Raw genomic sequence first — 20,862 nt, forward strand, 5'->3', positions numbered from 1 at the left:
TGTTAATTTGTTAATAGATAGTTTGTTAATATTTATTTATCTGAAAATATCTTCACATATACAGTACCGGGAAAAAATATTGGCACAGAGAATTTTTCGCCATGAATGCAAAGTTTTTTATTCTGATTTCTTCTCTAATTGTTTTTTATAAAAATATAGTTAGTATGAAGTTCTACTTTCAAATCAGATTTTTTAGAAAAATTTTAAGTATGCAGTTTTATAGCCCATTTAATTTTAGTATAATAAAGTGCACGCTTGAATAGCTAGAAAACCTCTTTGTTTTTTGACAATTTCTTATACGCAGTTTCTTCCATACAAAAAAAAAATGTCGCACATAATTTGCATGGAAGAAACTGCGTGAAAAAATTGCCAAAAATCAACGCGGTTTTCTGGCAACTTCAAGCTTGCACTATGTTATACTAAAATATAATGGGATATAAAACTGCATACTTAGAATTTTTCTCAAAAATCTGATTTAAAAGTAGGTCTTCATACTAACTATATTTAAAAAAAATAATGTGCGAAAAGAAATCCAAGTAAAAAACTTTGCATACATTGCGAAAAATTCTCTGTGCCAATACTTTGATCCGGCACTATAAATATTTATTAATTATAATTCCATTCAATAAAAGAACTACAATAATTTGAATTAATTAATTGCCTTTATTTTTAGCATTCAAAAACAGTAGATAAAGCAGTGTAGAAAAACGCTTTTTTAACGTAAATTAATCGTTTACGAGACTCGTTTACAATTAAAAAACGGACGTAAAAATATTCGCATACGAATGCTTTTTCGATCCGTTTACGACTGTTCGTAGGCGATGAACAATTTAAAGCGAAAAAGTGCTCGAAAAAGAGTCGTAAACGGCTATCATAAACGATTTTTAATCCGGTTTTTCTTCGAGAAAATATCCAATTACGAGCTTGTTTACGATGATTTTGCTGGCTGGGAATGAAATGTAGTATCCCTGCAAACCATTTCTACAGAGTATTCTGAATCGTAAAGAATTTTTAAAGAATTCGGAAAGATCCCATCCGATTTTTTGACGAATTTTCTAAAATGAAATAAATTACGCACACTTCCATTCTTTTACGAAATTTCGGAAGAAAATCGGTAAAGAAATGAAAATAAAGCTGCTATGTGAAGAATTTCTTGCAGACTTTTTTCAGAATTTTCTTTATTTTTCGTACAGAAATTTCTTTACGAGTTCGTGTCAACCACTTCATATAATTTTCTTTGAAGACTCGGAAAAAAATCGTTACAGAAATCAGATACTCCTAAAGAGTTCGTTAAGATTTCGGGAACTTTGGTTTGCAGGGATGTTTTAGCATACTATTTCCGTTCTTCACATGCACGCAACATATTGGATATTATTTTAAACTAAAGTAGTTGTGCAAAGTCGTTGCTAATAGCAAGCCATTAGCTTAGTTCGTTGAAAATAAAAAGGAAGACAGCACAAAAAGCGATAACTAGCAAATTGGCAATTCTCATTGATTGTTCATATGCCTGAGGTATATTCTAACCTGCACTAAAATGATCATAAATATGTATGTATGTATATATGTACATATGTACATATATATACACTAGAACTACCTCCATTTGCATTCATTGCATCAATTGGTATCTGTTGCTAAAGGCAATTTGCATTGCAACTTTCATACTAATTTCCCACAAAAACATTGATAAGGACGGCACTGTCTGTATGCATTTCTTCTACACACCTCTTTTATGATTACATGCTGACATAGAAAATCATAGAAAGGCGGCACAAAGCATTGCTGCTACATGCAATCATGCAAAATACAGACTAATAAATTCAGGAAAATTTGCAAATATTTGCACCTGTCGATTTGCACAAGCTTGCCGCTTGATTGCCTTTATTGGCGCTGCTGGCACCGCCTGGTACTATCTGCACAAATAAATTTATTTGTTAGATCTGTTGGTGCTTATATGTATGTATATTAGACTGCATTACCAAAAAAGTTGCGGTTTTTCTGCCGGGATTACAAAATTTGTTACATTTTAAGACGTCCACCAAAATATTTCGGAAAAATATTAAGATTTAAGCGAGCTGGAGCGATTTGAAAATACCACCAAAAATGGAGTTTTTTATGAATAAAAATAGTTTCTTAAAGAACTTTTCATCTGAGGGGATCTTTGGAGGTATTTTCAAATCGGTCCAGCTCACTTAAATCATAATATTTTTTCGAAAAATTTTGGTGGACGTCTTAAAATATAATAGATTTTATAATTCCAATGAAAGAACAGTACAGATTTTTTTTTGTATGGGGAGTGATGCAGTCTAATGTATATGTATGTATGTTCATTGCATTCACCATTTACCAAATAAATCTTATTATTGCTAGGCAAAAAGCTCTTTGAATGCTGCCTGCCACTCGCGTTGCAATTACTTTTGTGAGGATAAGAATCATCATTGTCGACGTGAGGAAACACGAAAATATTAAATAAGGGGTTTAATATATATTATAAAGTTGCTGAATTTATTTTTCATCTTTTTTGTCGATAGGCTGCCAATTTTTTTTGCCGGTCGTGTTCATATTGGAAGTGCTTCTTTGAAACGGAAATAAAAACTTCTTCGTGGGAGTTAAATTTTTGACGAAAAGCACCTAAGAAAATAAAGTGAAAGATTAAACTCCATTGGCAACCGGAAAATTTAATTAAGTAAAAAGTGGTTATAAATAACATTATGATCCGTACTTCTTATTGCCGCAGTCGTTGCCAAACCAATAGCGCTGCTTTTGGTACCAGTTCCCTTCCACGAGAAAAGTTTTGCTACCTCATCTGTAATAATTTTTTTTTAATGAATAATTTATTGACACTAGTACGGATAAGGCTTCAGATTTCGCACGCCTTGTTAATTGAGAAGCCATATTATCAATAAAACATTAAGTTCAATAACTGCAAAGACCTAATAAACTAGCAAATTAAAAAAATAAATAACTATAAACTTACGAGATAGGGGAATTAAACGTTTAAATCCTTTAGTGTTACTCCGCGCAGCCTGTGAAAGAATTGCAAAACTCGTTAAATTAATTTGTATTTTTGAATTACATATGTAGTAGCTACTTACAAGAAGTTTAATTATAAAAGAAAGTGGTAGATCGTGTTTGGCGTTTGCACCAGTCTGCCAATAAATCATATACTTAATAATTTTCTTAAATTGAATATTTAACAAACTACTTATAAAATATTGTGATTGAAGAAAAATTGTCAACAAAACTAANGGGCTTGCTATTAGCAACGACTTTGCACAACTACTTTAGTTTAAAATAATATCCAATATGTTGCGTGCATGTGAAGAACGGAAATATTATGCTAAAACATACTACATTTCATTTAAGTACTTGTATACATATGTATGTACATACATATGTATGTGTTAGTATTTCCGTTGTCCATGCGCCATATGCTAACCACAAAACCAGCAGCTTTGCATGCAAATATTGAAATTGAAATTTCGATTAGTCGGTTATTTGTGCAATACTGGTAAATACAAGGTGGGGCTACACATACGCATACATATGTACATATATATGTATATATGTATGTCTGTGGGGGGTTGTGCGTGTGCTATTATGCTTTAATCGCGCTTGTCATGCCAAATTTCAGTTACCTGCCTTGATAGTTTAGCACGCACACAGAATATTTGCGAGTACATACATATGTATGTATAAATATGTACATATTTAGGTGTGTGGAGAACATTAATTTGATGGATATGTTTTACTGAGGCTAATTGCTTTTGTCCTGATTTGCATGAGAGTAAGTATCTATATATGTGTAAATTATTTAAAACAAAAAATGTACGCTTCCTAATGAGTTGGGACAGTTTAGAGCAGCATTGCCAGCAAACTAGTTGAGGGGATATATTTTTTCTAAAAGTAATTAAAATTGTTGGGCTTTTTTATTTTGAGTTGCAGTTGATCCTTTTTCATTTGCGAAATTCGAGTATCTAGTTGAAAAAATATGAAATCTATATTAAGTTCTAAAGTTGCCAAATGTATCGAAAAGAATCTAAATTTTTGAATGAGGCTCCGTAAAATTAAAATAGAAAAGTAAAAGTAGAAACATATGTAAATATTTCCTAGAAAACGCAGAAGTTTTTATCTTAGGGGGCGTCCATAAATCACGTGATATCTTTTATAAACTTTTTTACCCGGTCCCCCCCACCAACATTAGGTGCTTTATTCATTCATTTTACATACATACCTATATAGTGCCGTCAAATTAGTGTCGAAAATTGGCAAACTGAAAATTGTTTTCATGGTTGATTTATCCTTTCAAAATATTGAAAAGCCCGTCGCAAGGAATGTAGAACTTGATTTGCGCGACCCGGGGGGGAAACGACTCGGAGAGGTCCTCCCCAATTCTTGGGAATACAAGATTCCAACGTCGCTGCTTATAGTCCACTCCTGCTATAGCAGATGCGAAAAAGGTGAGTGTCGATCCTCCTTTCGGGTATATTTTCCACGATTTTCAAGGTCGATTTGATTTCTAGACCTGCAGACTACAATATTTCGAGGCCGACGAAGTCGATCAGACACAGTCTGATATCGGATGTTTTTACGTGGATATTGAGTTTTTCCACAGTGAGGCGATACATCGCGTCCTCTCCCCATCTGGCATTGGAATCGCCAAGCACGAGTTTGATATCCGTGACGGGGACAGCACTCATAGGTGCGCTTCAAGCGCTCATAGAACATATCGTTGGACGCATCGTCTTTCTCTTCCGTAAGTCCAAGTCCAAGTAATGGACGTATGAAGGCTCGACNTTTTCAAAATATTGAAAAGCCCGTCGCAAGGAATGTAGAATTGATTTGCGCGACCCGGTGGGGAAACGACTCGGAGAGGTCCTCCCCAATTCATGGGAATACAAGTTTCCAACATCGCTGCTTATAGTCCACTCCTTTTCATGCTATAGAAGATGCGAAAAAGGTGAGTGTCGATCCTCCTTTCGGGTATATTTGCCACGATTTTCATGGTCGATTTGATTTCTAGACCTGCAGACTACAATATTTCGAGGCCGACGAAGTCGATCAGACACAGTCTGATATCGGATGTTTTTACGTGGATATTGAGTTTTTCCACAGTGAGGCGATACATCGCGTCCTCTCCCCATCTGGCATTGGAATCGCCAAGCACGAGTTTGATATCCGTGACGGGGACAGCACTCATAGGTGCGCTTCAAGCGCTCATAGAACATATCGTTGGACGCATCGTCTTTCTCTTCCGTAAGTCCAAGTCCAAGTAATGGACGTATGAAGGCTCGACGTATTTACTTATTGGTCCCGTTCATCGCATTTATGTAGGGCTGCCAGATATCTCCGTTGGCAAACCGGGACACCACACTGGACTGGAAAGTCTAACACCACAACCGCCCCTCCCTTTCCTTACCTTTAGACAAAAATTAATTACGTACGAAAGTATGTAGTAAAATTTTATTTTGGCAAGACAAAAACAAAACCATAAAAAGATGAGATCATTTCAACGTACTAAAGTTCAAAATAAACATATAGGGCCGCCCAAAATTGTTGGCAGAATGCATTCAACATTTTTTTGCTTTAATTTTTATACATATACCGTTTATACTNAGGCTGCCAGATATCTCCGTTGGCAAACCGGGACACCACACTGGACTGGAAAATCTAACACCACAACCGCCCCTCCCTTTCCTTACCTTTAGACAAAAAATACTTACTTACGAAAGTATGTAGTAAAATTTTATTTTGGCAAGACAAAAACAAAACCATAAAAAGATGAGATCATTTCAACGTACTAAAGTTCAAAATAAACATATAGGGCCGCCCAAAATTGTTGGCAGAATGCATTCAACATTTTTTTGCTTTAATTTTTATACATATACCGTTTATACTACATCAAAAAAACAAAAACAGAATTTCTAGACTTTGTGCGAAACCGGGGAAAATTCAATAAATTTGCAACTTTCTAATCAGACTTTTTATACAAATTTTGAAAAGAAGTTTTGTGGCCCAACAATTTTAGTCCCTTTTTGATAATTTTTTGCTGACAGCTTCTTCCATACAAACTATGTACGACAATTCTTTTTGTATGAAAGAAACTGGTACATTTTCAATATTTTTCTAAAAGATCTGATGAAAAATTCTCTGAGCCAATAAGTTTGTACGGCACTGTACTTATCAGTACACTAGGTTTCATGAAAAAAAATTTAAGTACAAGATAACATTAAAAAATCAGTCATATTTTTCGTTGTTGTGAACTTGTTTCAAAACTCCTGACTATTCCTTATATAATTTTAAAACTCTGTGCACGTCATTTAATTTATGTACTTATATTGAGCAAATCTCTTTCCTTAGTCTATTGAGATGAAATAAGAAAAAAACATTGATCCACATTGGGTGTATTAAACAAGGTGTGGTTGACAACTCAGTGAGGCTCTCTTTTAAGGTACTATAACTTCAAAAAATATAAGCAAATGACGCACTCTTCTGTGTAAGCGGAAAGGAATTTATACGTTCTCTTTGGCATTTTCTAAGGGTAATCAAAACACTATAAACACACAGTTTTATATTCTATAAACTTGGTCGCGAAAACTTACATTGGAATTAAAGCCCACCCGAAAAACAAACGAGCAAAACAAATAAACAAAAAATAACAGCTGATGCTAATTAGGAATGGCACTTTACACTTACAGGTATGTATGTGGGTATATCGATCATCGAATATTGCTTGTGCAAAGTCCAACTATCTGGAGATGTGGTGACAGGTAACAAGATCAACGGAAATAAGGTCATTTGACTTTATTTCCCACCATGGTGCGAAACAAAGTCAACTGGCATTATTACCTTTTCAAAAGCGAAATAAAGTCACCGAAAATTTGGAAATAAAGTCATTGACGCTATTTCCTCATTCAAATGGAAATAGCGTCAACAATGTTTAAAGTATGTCGATTCATAGAAAAAATGTTGTTCTTACAATAAACATTGCCCCGTAAGTGTTGTTTTTTAATAGATGAAAAAGGTGTGATATTAATCCACACACAATCATGAACTACCATCAATTGATTTTATTAAAAAAATTTTAATTACGAATATGTAAAAACACGATGCGAAAAACTAAACGCCTGCGCACAGCTGGAATACCAGAAATATTTGAAGTAAGAGTGTAGAAATCATCCATAACTTGCAAAACATGTTTCGTTTCCACAAAAATAAAGGGAACACTATTAAATTGCAGGAACAGTCCATGTCCAAAAACCCCGGAGGAACACTGAAAGGATTCTGGGTTTTAAATTAGCATATTTTGGACGAATTCGGAATGTATAAGGTGGAAAAGAAACCAACCTTTCTATAAGGAAACAATCGTAGAAAAGTTAATTGATTGCTTTTCACACACTTTAGAAACAGAACAAAACACAGCAGAAATCTTCCAATCAGGGCTGCCAACTATCCTTAGTAATGAGGTGCCATATTGAGGATAAAAAAGTGCCAAAATGTGCCAAATAGAAAAATAAAAGTGCCAAAAAAGGTGTCATTCCTTTTAATCATTCACATTTAGCAATAAAATAAAACTATAAAGCTATAGATAAACCAGTTGAATAGCCTTTATAAGTTAGAAAATTTTAGTTGAGAAAAAGAATAGCACGCAAAGGATTTCACAAAAATGTATTGAAATGCTATTTTTTAAAAAAAGTGCCATTTTGGCACTTTGTGCCAAATTGAAAAATTAAGTGCCGCGGCGTAGCGTGACGTGGTGTGCGCGCCGGCCGCCGCGAAGCTAAGCAAATTTAATGTTTGAAAGAGAAATAATGTCAATGGATTTTATTTCGTTTTTAAAAAGGTAATAATGTCAATTGACTTTATTTCGCACGATCTTATTACCTGTCACCGGAGATGTAACTATATCACAAATGACACCGGTAGTGATTTTGAACTTTTATTAAATTTGTGCATATAATTCGAAAACCGGGACACTTAAACGAAACCCGGGACATTTAAAGGTTGGACCGGGACACCGGGACAAATGGTCTAAAACCGGGGTATGTCCGGGAAAACCGGGACGTCTGGCAGCCCTACATTTATGGGATGGCTGTTATGTCACTCTTAGTATTTTCAAGTAAAATATACCTTAGATTTATATAATGAAACCCGAAAAGGGCCTCTGTAGGCTAATCCTTTATCACTGTGGCTTTAAAACTAATAAATTTTTGCCTGACCACGGCCGAACAATCACAGAGAATGTGGTCTGAAGTCTCATCGTCATCAAAGGCCAGCTGGCACTCTGATCAAAAAATACCTGATGTTATTTCAATTGAATGGAATAATATCCTTTCTTTTGAGAGAGTAGTCGAAGAGCTTGGCCTGAACGGCCCCCAATGTTGCCCAGCTTGCACCGGCTTATAAGCTCTGATCTACCAAGCCATTTGGATCTTGAAATATATGTATACCAACGCCCGAAGATCGCTTAATAACTTTTAGCAATCATTTTACTAAAACGAGTTTAGAATCATACACACGTACAAATTTATATATAAACAATGCACATACATATGTTGCAGGAATATTTTTTATTTCTTCTGTGGTACATTCACATGCAACTTAGATATTCATTTATCCAAGCAATCAACTAAAAACCTACTTTCTAAGTTTCTGTCGAAGAAACTTTCTTCCTTTCTTTTGAATTGCACACCTTTAAGGCATGAATTGCTTTGCTAGCGTATATCAATATTAAAAGGTTTTACAACTTTCTACTTACTTTTCAAATTTAATTTCGACATGCAATAAAAGGCTAGTTAGTCATTTGATAGTTGAAATGTGGTTTTTGAATATCTAAGTGCCATGACGCTAGGAGTACTCGTACTCGTATATGCACATGGAGGATGAAAGTGAACATTTAGCTCAATAATGCAAAGTTTCTTGCATTGAAGTTTCACAAGAGTTGCTGCATGCAACCTACCAGTGGCGGATACACGGGGGGCGGAGGGTTGAGCCTTTCTTGACATGTTGTATTTCTCAAGTAGATTTTAATTATTTTCAGGCATGAAAAGCTTCGTTCAGGTGTGGCTATTGAAACGGGCAAAAGTGCCTATATACGTAAGATCTTAAAAACATTCTCAAAAGACGTTCTATTTGCTACTTGTAATGCTTCGAGAGCATTTCGAAAATGTTCGCTTGAAACTCGTTTGTTCCACATTTTTACCTCCAGAAGAAAGTTTTGTTTCGAGCAGTCGATTACTTTTTCATAGAAAGCAAACAATTATTCAGTTTTTTTTTTCGTTAAAATCATACTTTGGAAACAAAACACTAAAATTATTTAAAACTGATTTATGGTTTAGGAACCGGCTTTTCAAATGAGCAATATATGTATCAAGGAAGGGAATGTAAAAAGCAATGCGATAGTATGCCTCGGCGTCTCCGGTTTTCACATTAAAGCGATTCTTTTGGCGATTGCTGTATCGCGGTACTCTGATTTCTGTACCTAGGTTGGGGCATACTACTTCTACGTGTTCGAAAAGCAAATGAAAGTTTTTTTCTGCATCTTGTCGCATTTCTAGCAAAGCAACAACAATTTATAAAAAAGCAAATGCTTGGCTGTTGTCGCTGTGCTAACAGTTTTTTAAACCCTGCTAATTTCTATAGATATTCGCACGATACAAATAATTTTTACGGTATTTTCCCCGTGACAAATAAAATGTTTTTGACATTTGGAAGAAATACAACTTCGAAAGTCTTTTTAAAAAGATTTTCCATTTTGCTACGTTAGAGCCGTTGTCGAGAAACTTATGGATACATATACATATACACAAAAATTGCTCGTTTAAGGTCATTAGAATAAGGGGCAAAATTTCCCGCGAAACTCAAACCCCCCCCCATCAGAAAATTCTGGATCCGACGCTGCAACCTGCATAACCGCAAAGCCCACAGCATACGATTATTTGTAGTGTTAGCAAAGAACAAAAAAAAACAACTGCCAACTCAGAAGATTAATTATAATTTTCTTTAGAAAGCAATTAGGATGTTGGATGTTTGAATTGTCGAGGTAAAAATATGAGTATGTCTGAATGAGAAGAAAATTCGATAGAGAAACCTGCACTACACAGAGATATGTTTATATTTATTACCATAAATTATTCAATGAAACTCATTTATTGCTTCGCTGAGTTTTTTCGATGGAAATAAATATCTTAATTTTTTGATTACATCCATTTCGAAATAAACATCAACAACTTTGAACATTGCATACACTTTGTGAAAATAAAAAGCAGAAGGAAAATCGACGGAGCAGCATAACCACAGCTCCTTTCAACTAGTTGCTCACACGCTATCGCCCGTCTATCGCCATTTGTTAATTTAACGCTTCACTCATTTGACACCTGCTTCCTGAATACGAAACTCGCAAATGAAAATCGTGCATTCACCAGCGATGGCGCCAGCACCAGCTCCAGCACCTCGTTGGAAAGTAGGAAAATAGTAAAAGGTTAGCAAACAGTGGCAGTGGTTAATGCATTTGTGCTACAGTATTCCCAGAGATTAAGCTCTGAGGAGTTAGTGCAGCAGCAACTAGAAAACAGATTCATCAGTTGGCTGTTACAACAGCAAACGCTGCTGCTGCTACCACTCCACTGCCAGTGCTCGCATATGTGGCATGAAGTGGCAAGTGTGCATGCCACCGCAGACATTTATTATCCTGTTTGCATTGTGTGTGGCACAGCTAACTGTTGTATCAATACAAGCAAGCTCACACTTACAATGCACCGGCCGGAAGCAACAACATGTTTGCTACTTTATATTATTTTATTGTTCTGCCTTTTTTATTATAAATTATTTAACATTTTCATTTGTAAGCGTGAATGTGAAAAATGCAAATAAAGAATGCAGAAGTAGATGAAAATAAAATTAAGAATGTCTTATTTGTTTTACTACTTTAGACAGTGCTTTCCATATTGCTGTCATGTGTGCATACATACTCATTGATGCAAATGCAGTAGTGCAACCAATCCTAGGGGATGGATTTCCCTTTGGTGGATGGTGGATAAAAATACCACAATACTTGTTTGGTAAAAGCGTCGCCTGAGCACTTGCCCCAGGAGCTAATTAGCACTGGAGCACCAGTTTGATACGCTTTCTCTGGGATCCGTCATAGTATCTGCTATCGTGCTTCGTCAGTTCCATTAAACCACTTAGAATTGTCGAGGAATCTATTTAAGTTAGTAATGGATCATTTGAAGATCTCCATAAGCCGATTTTTGAGTGTCAAAGAGCTCAGGTGTTCGTCTTTCAACACAATGCGACAAAATGTCTCATAAATAATTCTTGCAAAGGCGGAGCAGAAGCACAAGATGTCAGCAGTCTAACAAGTCTGCTCAGTGCGAACAAAAAACTGGCTAGACCTTTCCTTCTGAGATTGAAGGCAATATAAGTTTTGTCCCTCGATGCCTCCCAGTCATGGCCGAGCGAAATATTCACCCAGTGTCTGATGTTGGCTGCGATAGCCCGAAGATAGAAGTGCTATAACTGGTTGCGGGGAAACGAATGCCTGGTCTGAGCCAACTCTGGCCAAATGGTCACATGTCTCATTACCAGTTACTTCCGAGGGAACTGGCACCCAGAATAAGTCAATCTTTTTATTTTTACCAACATAGTTTAGTTGAGACTTGCATTCCGCCACTAGTTTGGAAGTACTTAGTAGGCGGGCCAATGTCTTAAGTGCAACTGGGTTGCCACTGCAGATACGTAAACTCATTTGACTCCGCCTATTTTCTACAACGTATTCCATGGTCTTGAGGATTAGAAATACCTCAGCGTGGAAGACCTAAGCATACTGCCCAAGAGAAAAGTGAAGCTTATCCCCATTAACTTCGATAAAGACCCCAGATCCTGACCAAGAGTGGGTTTTGAAGCCATCAGTGAAGATTCGACAATGTGTGAGTCCGGGCTCAGTGCTGGTATTAAACCAACATTCAGCTTAGGAAATTCAACATTATAGAATATCTTCAACAAAGGTAATGGTGGCGTACTATCCTGTGGCATTGAAAAGACACAACTGCCCGGATCTCTACCGCCAGCAATTTTCGCCTTACCCTACTCAGTGTTATACCATAATACGTTTCGTTTTAGTCTTCAGGTGGCTTTTAAGGCTTCCCCACGTATGAAGACACAAAGTGCAGCAGTGCATCAAGAGCAGCGCCAGGTGTTGTAGAGAAATCTCCCTTAGAGGAAACTGCAAGCAGACTTCCCATGCTATTGATTGAGAGTCTGCTCCACCATACCACTGACGCATAGCTGATTGTGGGTCTGATCATAGAGGTATAAAACCAGTAACATACCCCACTTTTTGCCAAAGAACTGTTTATATTGCCAAAATACTGCCAATGTATTGGAGGTTTTGTGTACCACGTGAGATTTCCACGACAGTATTGTATCTAGAATTACTCCGAAAACCTTCACTTCGGCAGAAATCTGAATTGTGACTCAGTTAAGTGTGAGGGGAATTCGATCATCCAACATTTTCCTTCTAGTGAAGAGCACAACGGTGAGCCCATTTCCCTCACAACAAGTATCAGTCATATTCAGTATTGTCTGCGCTTTCCTGCAAACAAGAGTGACAAGTAGATAATGAATTACCATGCACCAGAGCAAAGCGGAAAGCACATCTCCCTGAGAGCAGCCCTTGTTAACACTGAACTTGACATATTGACCTCATTTTGCTGACTTTGTTACCAGTGAGACAAGTGCCAGAAACGCCGCTTGTCTATCTGCGAAAACGTATGCATTACGTACTCTTTCTTAGTTTCTCTATAATGCACTGATTCCTAGCACTTCTACTTGAAAGGTGCTATGAAAGTTCGGTAGTCGGAACCAGAGAGACCAATTCAACATCTCAGAAAAAACACCCGCGCTCCCAGCATAGTGGAGTTAGGCTTACCTCTAACCACAAATTGAAAATTTGCTTTAGAGTGAGGGTAAACACCAGGTGGGTCGCAAAACCCAGGACGAAAAACGATCTGAAGCTCTCATAAGACTCGACCGTCTTCCCTCTCTAAAGCTAGTATTTGATGGTATAAATGCAGAGACGAAGAAGAAGTAAAGAGCATTGGACACCATCTCTGCCATTTTTTTTTATAAGTACTTTATAAATTGTTTAAGCATCTCAAATTCAGCTAGTATTTGCGTGTTTTTGCGCTATAGAAAGCGTAAGATCATCTACATATCGATGGCTGAGTGGAAGATCGACGTATCTCGGCAGGCAGTTCGAAAACGCTCTATCTGAGAAAATTTTTCAACAGCGCCCTATTTCAGAATTTTATTGAAAAACACCCTATCTCAGAATTTGGTTGAAGAACACCCTATCTCAGCTGCCGATTCACAAACACTCTATCTCTGCATATTTTCAATATATTTTCGTTTAAGATAGGGCGTTATTGAACCGAGTTCTGAGATAGGGTGTTTTTCAGGTACGTAGATATATACATATATATAAGCATAAATAGTATGTACTTATGTATTTAGCTTTAACTCTTGAACTCTAAATACCACAGCTTTAACGAAAGCAAAAAAAAAACAAACACAAAATATAACTCAAACGTAAATTACTTTCACAATCCAACCACACTAATGCAAATAACCAAACAAATAAACGATTTCGATTTTTCGATTTCCTTAGCAAACAGTCCAGCAGAGTATGGTCAACTTCGAGTCAGCGCGCCTATAAATATGCTATATGTTAACTGCTAGTATGTTCGCATGCATCATCAAATGTGTTTTACTCTATACATACATACATATTTACGTATAAATGCTGTATATGTAACTAAGCTTTAGCATAAAAACCATCCATCATATGGACGTTTTCCAATAAGTGTACTAAAATATTTTATTCTATTTATATATAAAGTGAAGGTGTTAGTGTAGGCGAAGATGTAGCACAAAAAAAATATTTGAGAAGTATAGCTACAAAAAATGTTGAATTTAAAAGTATGTATAACCAACAGAGCGCTTCATAAATCATGGCGATGGCATGCGCCTAAAAGTATGCCTACTTATTCGAAGGCACGCAAATACTTGCACATGCATACATATATGTATATGTATTAGGATTGTACTCAAACCATCAATTTCATGTTTTACGTATAAAATAAAAGCAACCACGAAATTGTCAAATTAAAAAAAAAAATTATGGGTCGATGGAAGCTTTTGAAAATATTTTGAGTCTCTACTAGGATTAAAAAAATTAATTTTTTTAGATTCTTTTTAAATTCGGCAAGACTTCGATCAGCTATAACTCAGCGTGTTTTAGTTTTTCTCACTGACGTCAGCATTTTTTTATTTAAGGGCTTTGAAAATTGAAATTTCAAAAAATTATTATAAAAATTCTGTGCAATGCTGAAAAACAGTATGCCTATCAAATTAACGAAAAATTTTGTTGAATTAAGGCCGATTAAATTTTTTGGTGCATAAGGACGATTAGGTATTGAAAATGTTCTTTTAACATTTTATCATTGAATATCCTTGAAATTTTACAATAATTATTTTTGAAAAAATTATATGTTAAGGACTAATAGATATGCTCTCGATCACATCCTCGAATTTCGTAATTCTAACTTTATTGGCTTAAAAAAATAAAACTAATTAAAAGGACACTTTCAATACCTATTCGTCCTTGTGAACCAAAAAATTAGATTTTTTTTAATTTTATAGGGTGTTCTCTTTCATTTCGTACCCATATTGTTTTTATAAATTGGAATAAAATTTTTAAATAATTTTGTGAGTTAATCATATCACAAAGTCCTAAAAACGCAGTTTTATTATATTTATGTATATATGCTTCCTGTGTTTAAATTTTTTTTTGTTATTGTAATAAGTCAAATGCATCGGATACCAAGTCAAAATTTAGCCCACTTTTTTGGGACTTTCCAAAAAAGTTTAAATTTTTTGAAAACTTATTTTTTTTTTAATATTAAAATTTTCCTTGATGTTTTTATTTGGACATAAAGCGGTGTTCCATACAAAATTTAGTTGTTGCTATTTTAAGCACCACCCTAACATGTATATTTTATTTCATTTTGGTGTGGCTTTCAGTGCCTAATCGTGTAACTTGTAGCCCAGTCGCACTATCGTGGGGAATTAAATTTTCGAAGACCAAATGTTGCATAGCTTTAGGCGCTGAAGTACGTCAAACTTCATTTTTTACAAGCTTTTATTTATAACTAAAGTGCTTTCTCTACGGACCGAAAATAATCGTTAAATATCATGATTTTTTTTTTTATTTTCATGTCATTGCAAAATCGTTAAATTTGGAATTTTTTTTGCTCAGAGATATTCGTGTTTTGGGTTTTTAAGGCTTTCAATTATTTTTTAACGTTATAATGGAGACTACGTTGTTATGCCCGTTTTAAATCTTTTATGATTGAAAAAATTTAATCTGAAAATAACGGTTACAATAATAATAAACTAAATCAAAAATAGCAATTAATAATTGAACGAAAAAATTTAAATCCAATTTCACCGATTAAATTATGATTTTTATTATTAAAATCATAGCCGTTACGGTCCATGGATTTCTCAACTAGATATATGATAGGGTCGTTGGTCTAGGATTAAATTTCTGGGCAGTCAAGCACGTAGCTTAAGCTCACAAGTGCATTCATGTTTTATTGAGCTTTCTTTCACTCTTTTGTAGCACTTTTGTGAAAACGTCAACAATTTTTCATTGCATTAACACATACATAAAAAAAAACTTTTATCTCGATTAATCTTAAATTATTTGAAATAAACTAACAACGCTGCATGAATTTTATCTATCTACCTACGAAAAAATCCAAAAAAAAAAAAAACAAAAAAAAAACCTATCGACGGCCCTCCTTTAGATACGCATCGTATTTCTATGTTGGCTGCCATGGATTCTGCGTATGAGTCGTCCTGGTAGGCCACTAATTTTGGAATTTCCCACTACGCCATGCTCGGACACATCATCGGAACGAAAACATCAGATATTGTCCGATGTTGAACTGAAGGAGCGGTAGGCAAAAAAGAAAAATATTACTTTTTATAGAGAATTTTGTGAATGTGTTTATTTGGAAAAAATATATACATATCTAAAACCATACTGCTTGCTAAACTTTTTTACAAAAATTTTAAAATATTTTGTGTTACGTTTGATTTTTGTACGGTATGTTTTCCTTTTCTATTTTCAAAAATTTACCATATCAATTAAAATTGAATATTAAATGTCTCACTCTATTCAATTACACTCGACAATCATGAACAGCTCCTCGAAATCGCTGCTCGCCAATGTGCTCGACATCGATGATGATTTTCGACACAATTGCCGCCCGATGACGCCTGGCGGCACATTACCGCACAATCCCGCATTCTATCGCACCGTTTATGGGTAACAACAAGCTAAAAGCTGTTGAGAACTAATAACAAATTTGTTGTGATTTGTAATAAAGCAGAGTGTGACTGTGAGAGAAATTAATTACAGTTCAAACTACAAATTTCGCTACAAAAAAAGTCGCATACCTTCAAAATAATTTTTTTGTCTTGCATGCAAAATATAATTTTCCAACATGCAAAAATACATATTGACTTCTTCTCTGTTTTGCCACACTCTGCTGTATTACTTTCTTTTAATACAATTCGCTACTAAAATATTTCTCTTGATTCTCTCTAGCCAAGGTGATGACGGCAGCATTGGTCCGATCGGTAGCACACGCATGCCGGATGCCGTTACGCATCATACGTGTATCAAATCAGCAACGGAATATGAACTAGGTTTAATTTTGAAGGAAATTCGCTTTATAACCGATCAGGTATGTTCAAATGTTTTTAAAACTTTGGAACTTAAATACTTATTTACATAAGGGTTTTAATTCATTTTTGGTAATGTTAGCATAATTTATTTTTAAATTTATTGCTTGGAGTTGGAAAATTTAATTTTTTTTTTTTTTAAGAAAAAAAGACTCAATTGACGTTTTGGGCGCTGAAAAAAATGTGACTAGGCCGAGATGACTCCCTGAGCAATCGCAAAGGAACATGCTTTTGTTCGAGCATTCGTGGCTTTCAAAAAAAAAATAAAAAATTTGCCGGATGCATTCTCAGGTTTGCTAGGCGAGTACTTTCTCCATATGGCAACTCCGAAAACGAAAATTAGTTTACCTATTCCCGTAATATGCGGCGATTTTATAGACAACTTTTAGTTGTAAGCAACAATCGCCTGCTGTGAAGGGCCTATCAACTAATCGCCTCCAATAAAGATGGGCGGCAGCCAACTTTTTATTCAACTAATCGCCTCTAAAATTGGATCTAAAGTCGCATTTCTGAACACTATTTAAGGGGCTAATTGATCTCCAATAATACACGTATAAGACTAGTAACGACTAATTAATGTCCAATTGTACCCGATTGAGACTAATCCCGGAATACTCTCTGTCGAGATTTGCCGCACAAAATCTTTGCAGAGTGCCCTTTGTAACGGACAATTCTTGTTTTTATTCATTTTTGTTTTGATGCCATCTGTATTTCTTGTTCTAACACGATACGAATCCCCATCAAATAGTTTGTAGATAGTTGTTTTTTTTTTGTTTTTGCTTGATACATGAAGGCTGGTCTAGCAGCGCATATACGCGACTAAATACCTATCCTGAATGAAACCAATCGATATACCACTTTTTAATCCCATTTGACAATGTATTTTCACTTATTTGACGACAAATTCCATTGCATTTGACTTAGTGAAAACAAGCCTTAAGCGACTCAGGCTGTGCTGTAATGTCACAATACCAACGGGAGCCATCTGAGCTATTTCGCAGCCTGTTATGACAAATAATGATACCTGTTACTTCCTTTAAGCTTGTACTTAAGAGAGTTGTTCATAGCTTCTAAACGCTGCTTGGTCTACCGCAGTCTATGGGCAGCCTATCCTCCTTCTTAGCTCTTCATCTTCTTTCAACTCCCGCTTGTCCTAATTAGACTATATGTCCTATGACAAGAAATGTTCAGATCTGACTACCAACTGCTACTTCTTCCGTCAGTGTAACTTCCTTCCTTGTTCATCTGTAGGCATCGCTTACAAATAACAATTCATCCTAAAAGGCCGAAAGTTCATAAACGTCTTCGCCATCGGTCCTAAGACCATAAGTACCTGCATCCTTTTGATAGGTATTTAATCCGAAATATGATTTCTCAGATAATATGGTCTTCGCAAAGTTCGTCTTTTTGACTACGTCTTCTCTACTGAGACGGGAGGTCGGGATTTTTGTTTCTTTTACGGTGCTCATTCTGCTTCAGATGACTTCACCTTAACTAATAAGGCTTTCCCTGTGATGGTTGTAAAGTCCCTTTGGAGGTTGATGTTAGGTCGAGATAGAATCATAGGGCTGTAGTGGAGCGAATTTGGATTGATCCTGCTATACAGGTGTCTATCGGCCTCAAACGACCAACTGATATCTTTGCATACTGTATGATTTTAACAAGAATCAGTTGGTAGGTGTAATTTTTTGCATGTATCTCACTGCTCCACCCGTTTGAGCTAATTCTGGGGTATATTCTGGACAGGAGGCTAAACTGATAGCAATACCTAGCCCAGCGTCAAAAGATACTTCTATAACACGTAGTTCTTTAAGCTTTTGCATTATACTCGTGGTGTGAGTGGCGCCCCGGAAACCAACCCACATTGTGATCGAAAATATGCGGGCTTTCTTCCAGGAATTCGCTTTTGCCCTTTTAACAACCCCAAGCTGAAATTTTACCCCGGACATTTCGTTGCGGAAAAAAAGGCAAATTATCTGCCCTTTGAAGTTTTGTCAGGGGAGATGGTTGCCTTGAAAATTAAATGTTTGCTTAAAACAATGCGTTAGCTCCACAAGGATAAGTGGGCAAAAACATTAACTTTACCGGGTTAAGTGTAACATCAAATACATTTTCACCATAGAGGCCCAGAATAATCAGCGAAACATAAGAGTGTTGTATATATTCGTTCCCACGACAGTCGGGTCTACGTAACCGGAACGACCCAGATTTATATCTGGCCAAGGACTGTCACTCCAGCAACACTCCCCAAAAACCCTTTGGGGAACTTGTATGCTGCTACAACAACAACAACAAGTGTTGTATATTAAGAAAACAAGCAATTCTCGTATTGCGTTTTTCCTAAGGTGCTGCAGAACCTGCTGAAACTATGTAGAAGCCATGNGGCTTTCTTCCAGGAATTCGCTTTTGCCCTTTTAACAACCCCAAGCTGAAATTTTACCCCGGACATTTCGTTGCGGAAAAAAGGCAAATTATCTGCCCTTTGAAGTTTTGTCAGGGGAGATGGTTGCCTTGAAAATTAAATGTTTGCTTAAAACAATGCGTTAGCTCCACAAGGATAAGTGGGCAAAAACATTAACTTTACCGGGTTAAGTGTAACATCAAATACATTTTCACCATAGAGGCCCAGAATAATCAGCGAAACATAAGAGTGTTGTATATATTCGTTCCCACGACAGTCGGGTCTACGTAACCGGAACGACCCAGATTTATATCTGGCCAAGGACTGTCACTCCAGCAACACTCCCCAAAAACCCTTTGGGGAACTTGTATGCTGCTACAACAACAACAACAAGTGTTGTATATTAAGAAAACAAGCAATTCTCGTATTGCGTTTTTCCTAAGGTGCTGCAGAACCTGCTGAAACTATGTAGAAGCCATGGTTTTTTGCCACTAACACAATAGAACGGAGTTTTCACCCTCAGCACGTTTCGTCAGACTACAAATTATAAGGCTGTCGTCTTACTATTTGCGGCTTAACGTTATAGTTACCGTAGCCAAGTTAAAACAAAGCGACCACCTATATGCAGACATCTTTTTGCTGTCAATCCCAGACCCTCCTCCTTACTTCTAAATAAGATGTTGTTATCCAAATACAGTCTTCAGTGATTGAATCTCAAAAAAATGTTTTTGAAAAACGCCACGCTAAGTTTTCGTCTTCAAAATTTTTTGAACGGAAATTAGGGGCGCCTAAAGGCTGGAAACACTGTAAAAATTTGCTGATTTCTCACTGAAATTTTGGCTTTCGCTTTTTGCTTGTTTTTTGAGACAAACCACCCTATTACTAATGACAAAGCTCATCGCATGACTATTGTCTTGACTACTGCACCTAAAACTATGCCTACAATCACTGTTATTTATATATATTGCCCTGAATCTGAAAACTACGAAAAAATGTTTACATTCTGCGTGAAAGTTTAAGGCAAAGTAACTATTTAGTAAAAACAGTAGTTAAGCGATGAGCTTTTTCATAGGCGTGGGAATAGCGCTGAAAAGTTTAAGCTCGTCTCGAAAATTTCTTAAAATGAACTCTGAGTCACATTCGCGGGTGGAATGAGAATTTCGTTTGCATAATTTTTATGGGCTAAGGAAAATCAGAAAGCAAACAAATGTGAGACAGGAATAATTTTTCTTTGGCTCTTGTATCATGCTACAAATAAGGATCTCAAATATACGAACGGAAATAAAATTTTTCATTGTTTTAATTTTGCTTTATTTGTTCTTTTATATTTTTCTTGATTTCTGGATATTGATGTATTAGTGGTAAACGCATAAACATATGTAAATACTTAAATTTATATGTGAAAAGGCATGCCTTAAAAATATAGTTGAAATTTCGTTAACTACAAAATTCTTTCATACAACTGTACCACCGAATAAATATAACTAACTACTCACCGCCGCTATATCAAGTTTTGATACATTCATCTATCTATATATCTATAGTACCACCAAAATTGTTAAAGTTTAACTTATAAAACTAAATATGATTATACTGAGTGTGTTGAAGCTGCAAAAAAAAAAAAACAATGCAAAAATGGTTAAATTAAT

At 35.8% G+C, this 20,862-nt stretch overlaps 1 protein-coding gene and 1 long non-coding RNA gene across 2 annotated transcripts in view; one reads left to right on the plus strand and one right to left on the minus strand.

The window, feature by feature from the left end:
• LOC108362609 (neuronal acetylcholine receptor subunit alpha-7-like) overlaps positions 1-20,862 on the plus strand; it is a gene marked incomplete at its 5' end in the record, with an annotated part of 77,384 nt that overhangs the window by 56,030 nt on the left and 492 nt on the right. Inside the window, 3 exons of the mRNA XM_017615657.1 lie at positions 15,870-16,021; positions 16,271-16,393; positions 16,676-16,814. Of these exons, the coding sequence (XP_017471146.1) occupies positions 15,870-16,021; positions 16,271-16,393; positions 16,676-16,814 (414 nt within the window). The remainder of the gene's footprint in view (positions 1-15,869; positions 16,022-16,270; positions 16,394-16,675; positions 16,815-20,862) is intronic.
• On the minus strand, positions 2,539-3,122 carry LOC108362607 (uncharacterized). The gene is made up of 3 exons (XR_001847492.1): positions 2,978-3,122; positions 2,723-2,806; positions 2,539-2,631 (listed from the first exon to the last, which is right to left on the minus strand). It is a non-coding gene; the product is annotated as an uncharacterized LOC108362607 (long non-coding RNA).

Source organism: Rhagoletis zephyria, unplaced genomic scaffold (genome assembly GCF_001687245.7).
Source record: "Rhagoletis zephyria isolate East Lansing unplaced genomic scaffold, Rhagoletis_zephyria_1.1 Rzeph_scaffold_01052, whole genome shotgun sequence".
Taxonomy (NCBI): domain Eukaryota; kingdom Metazoa; phylum Arthropoda; class Insecta; order Diptera; family Tephritidae; genus Rhagoletis; species Rhagoletis zephyria.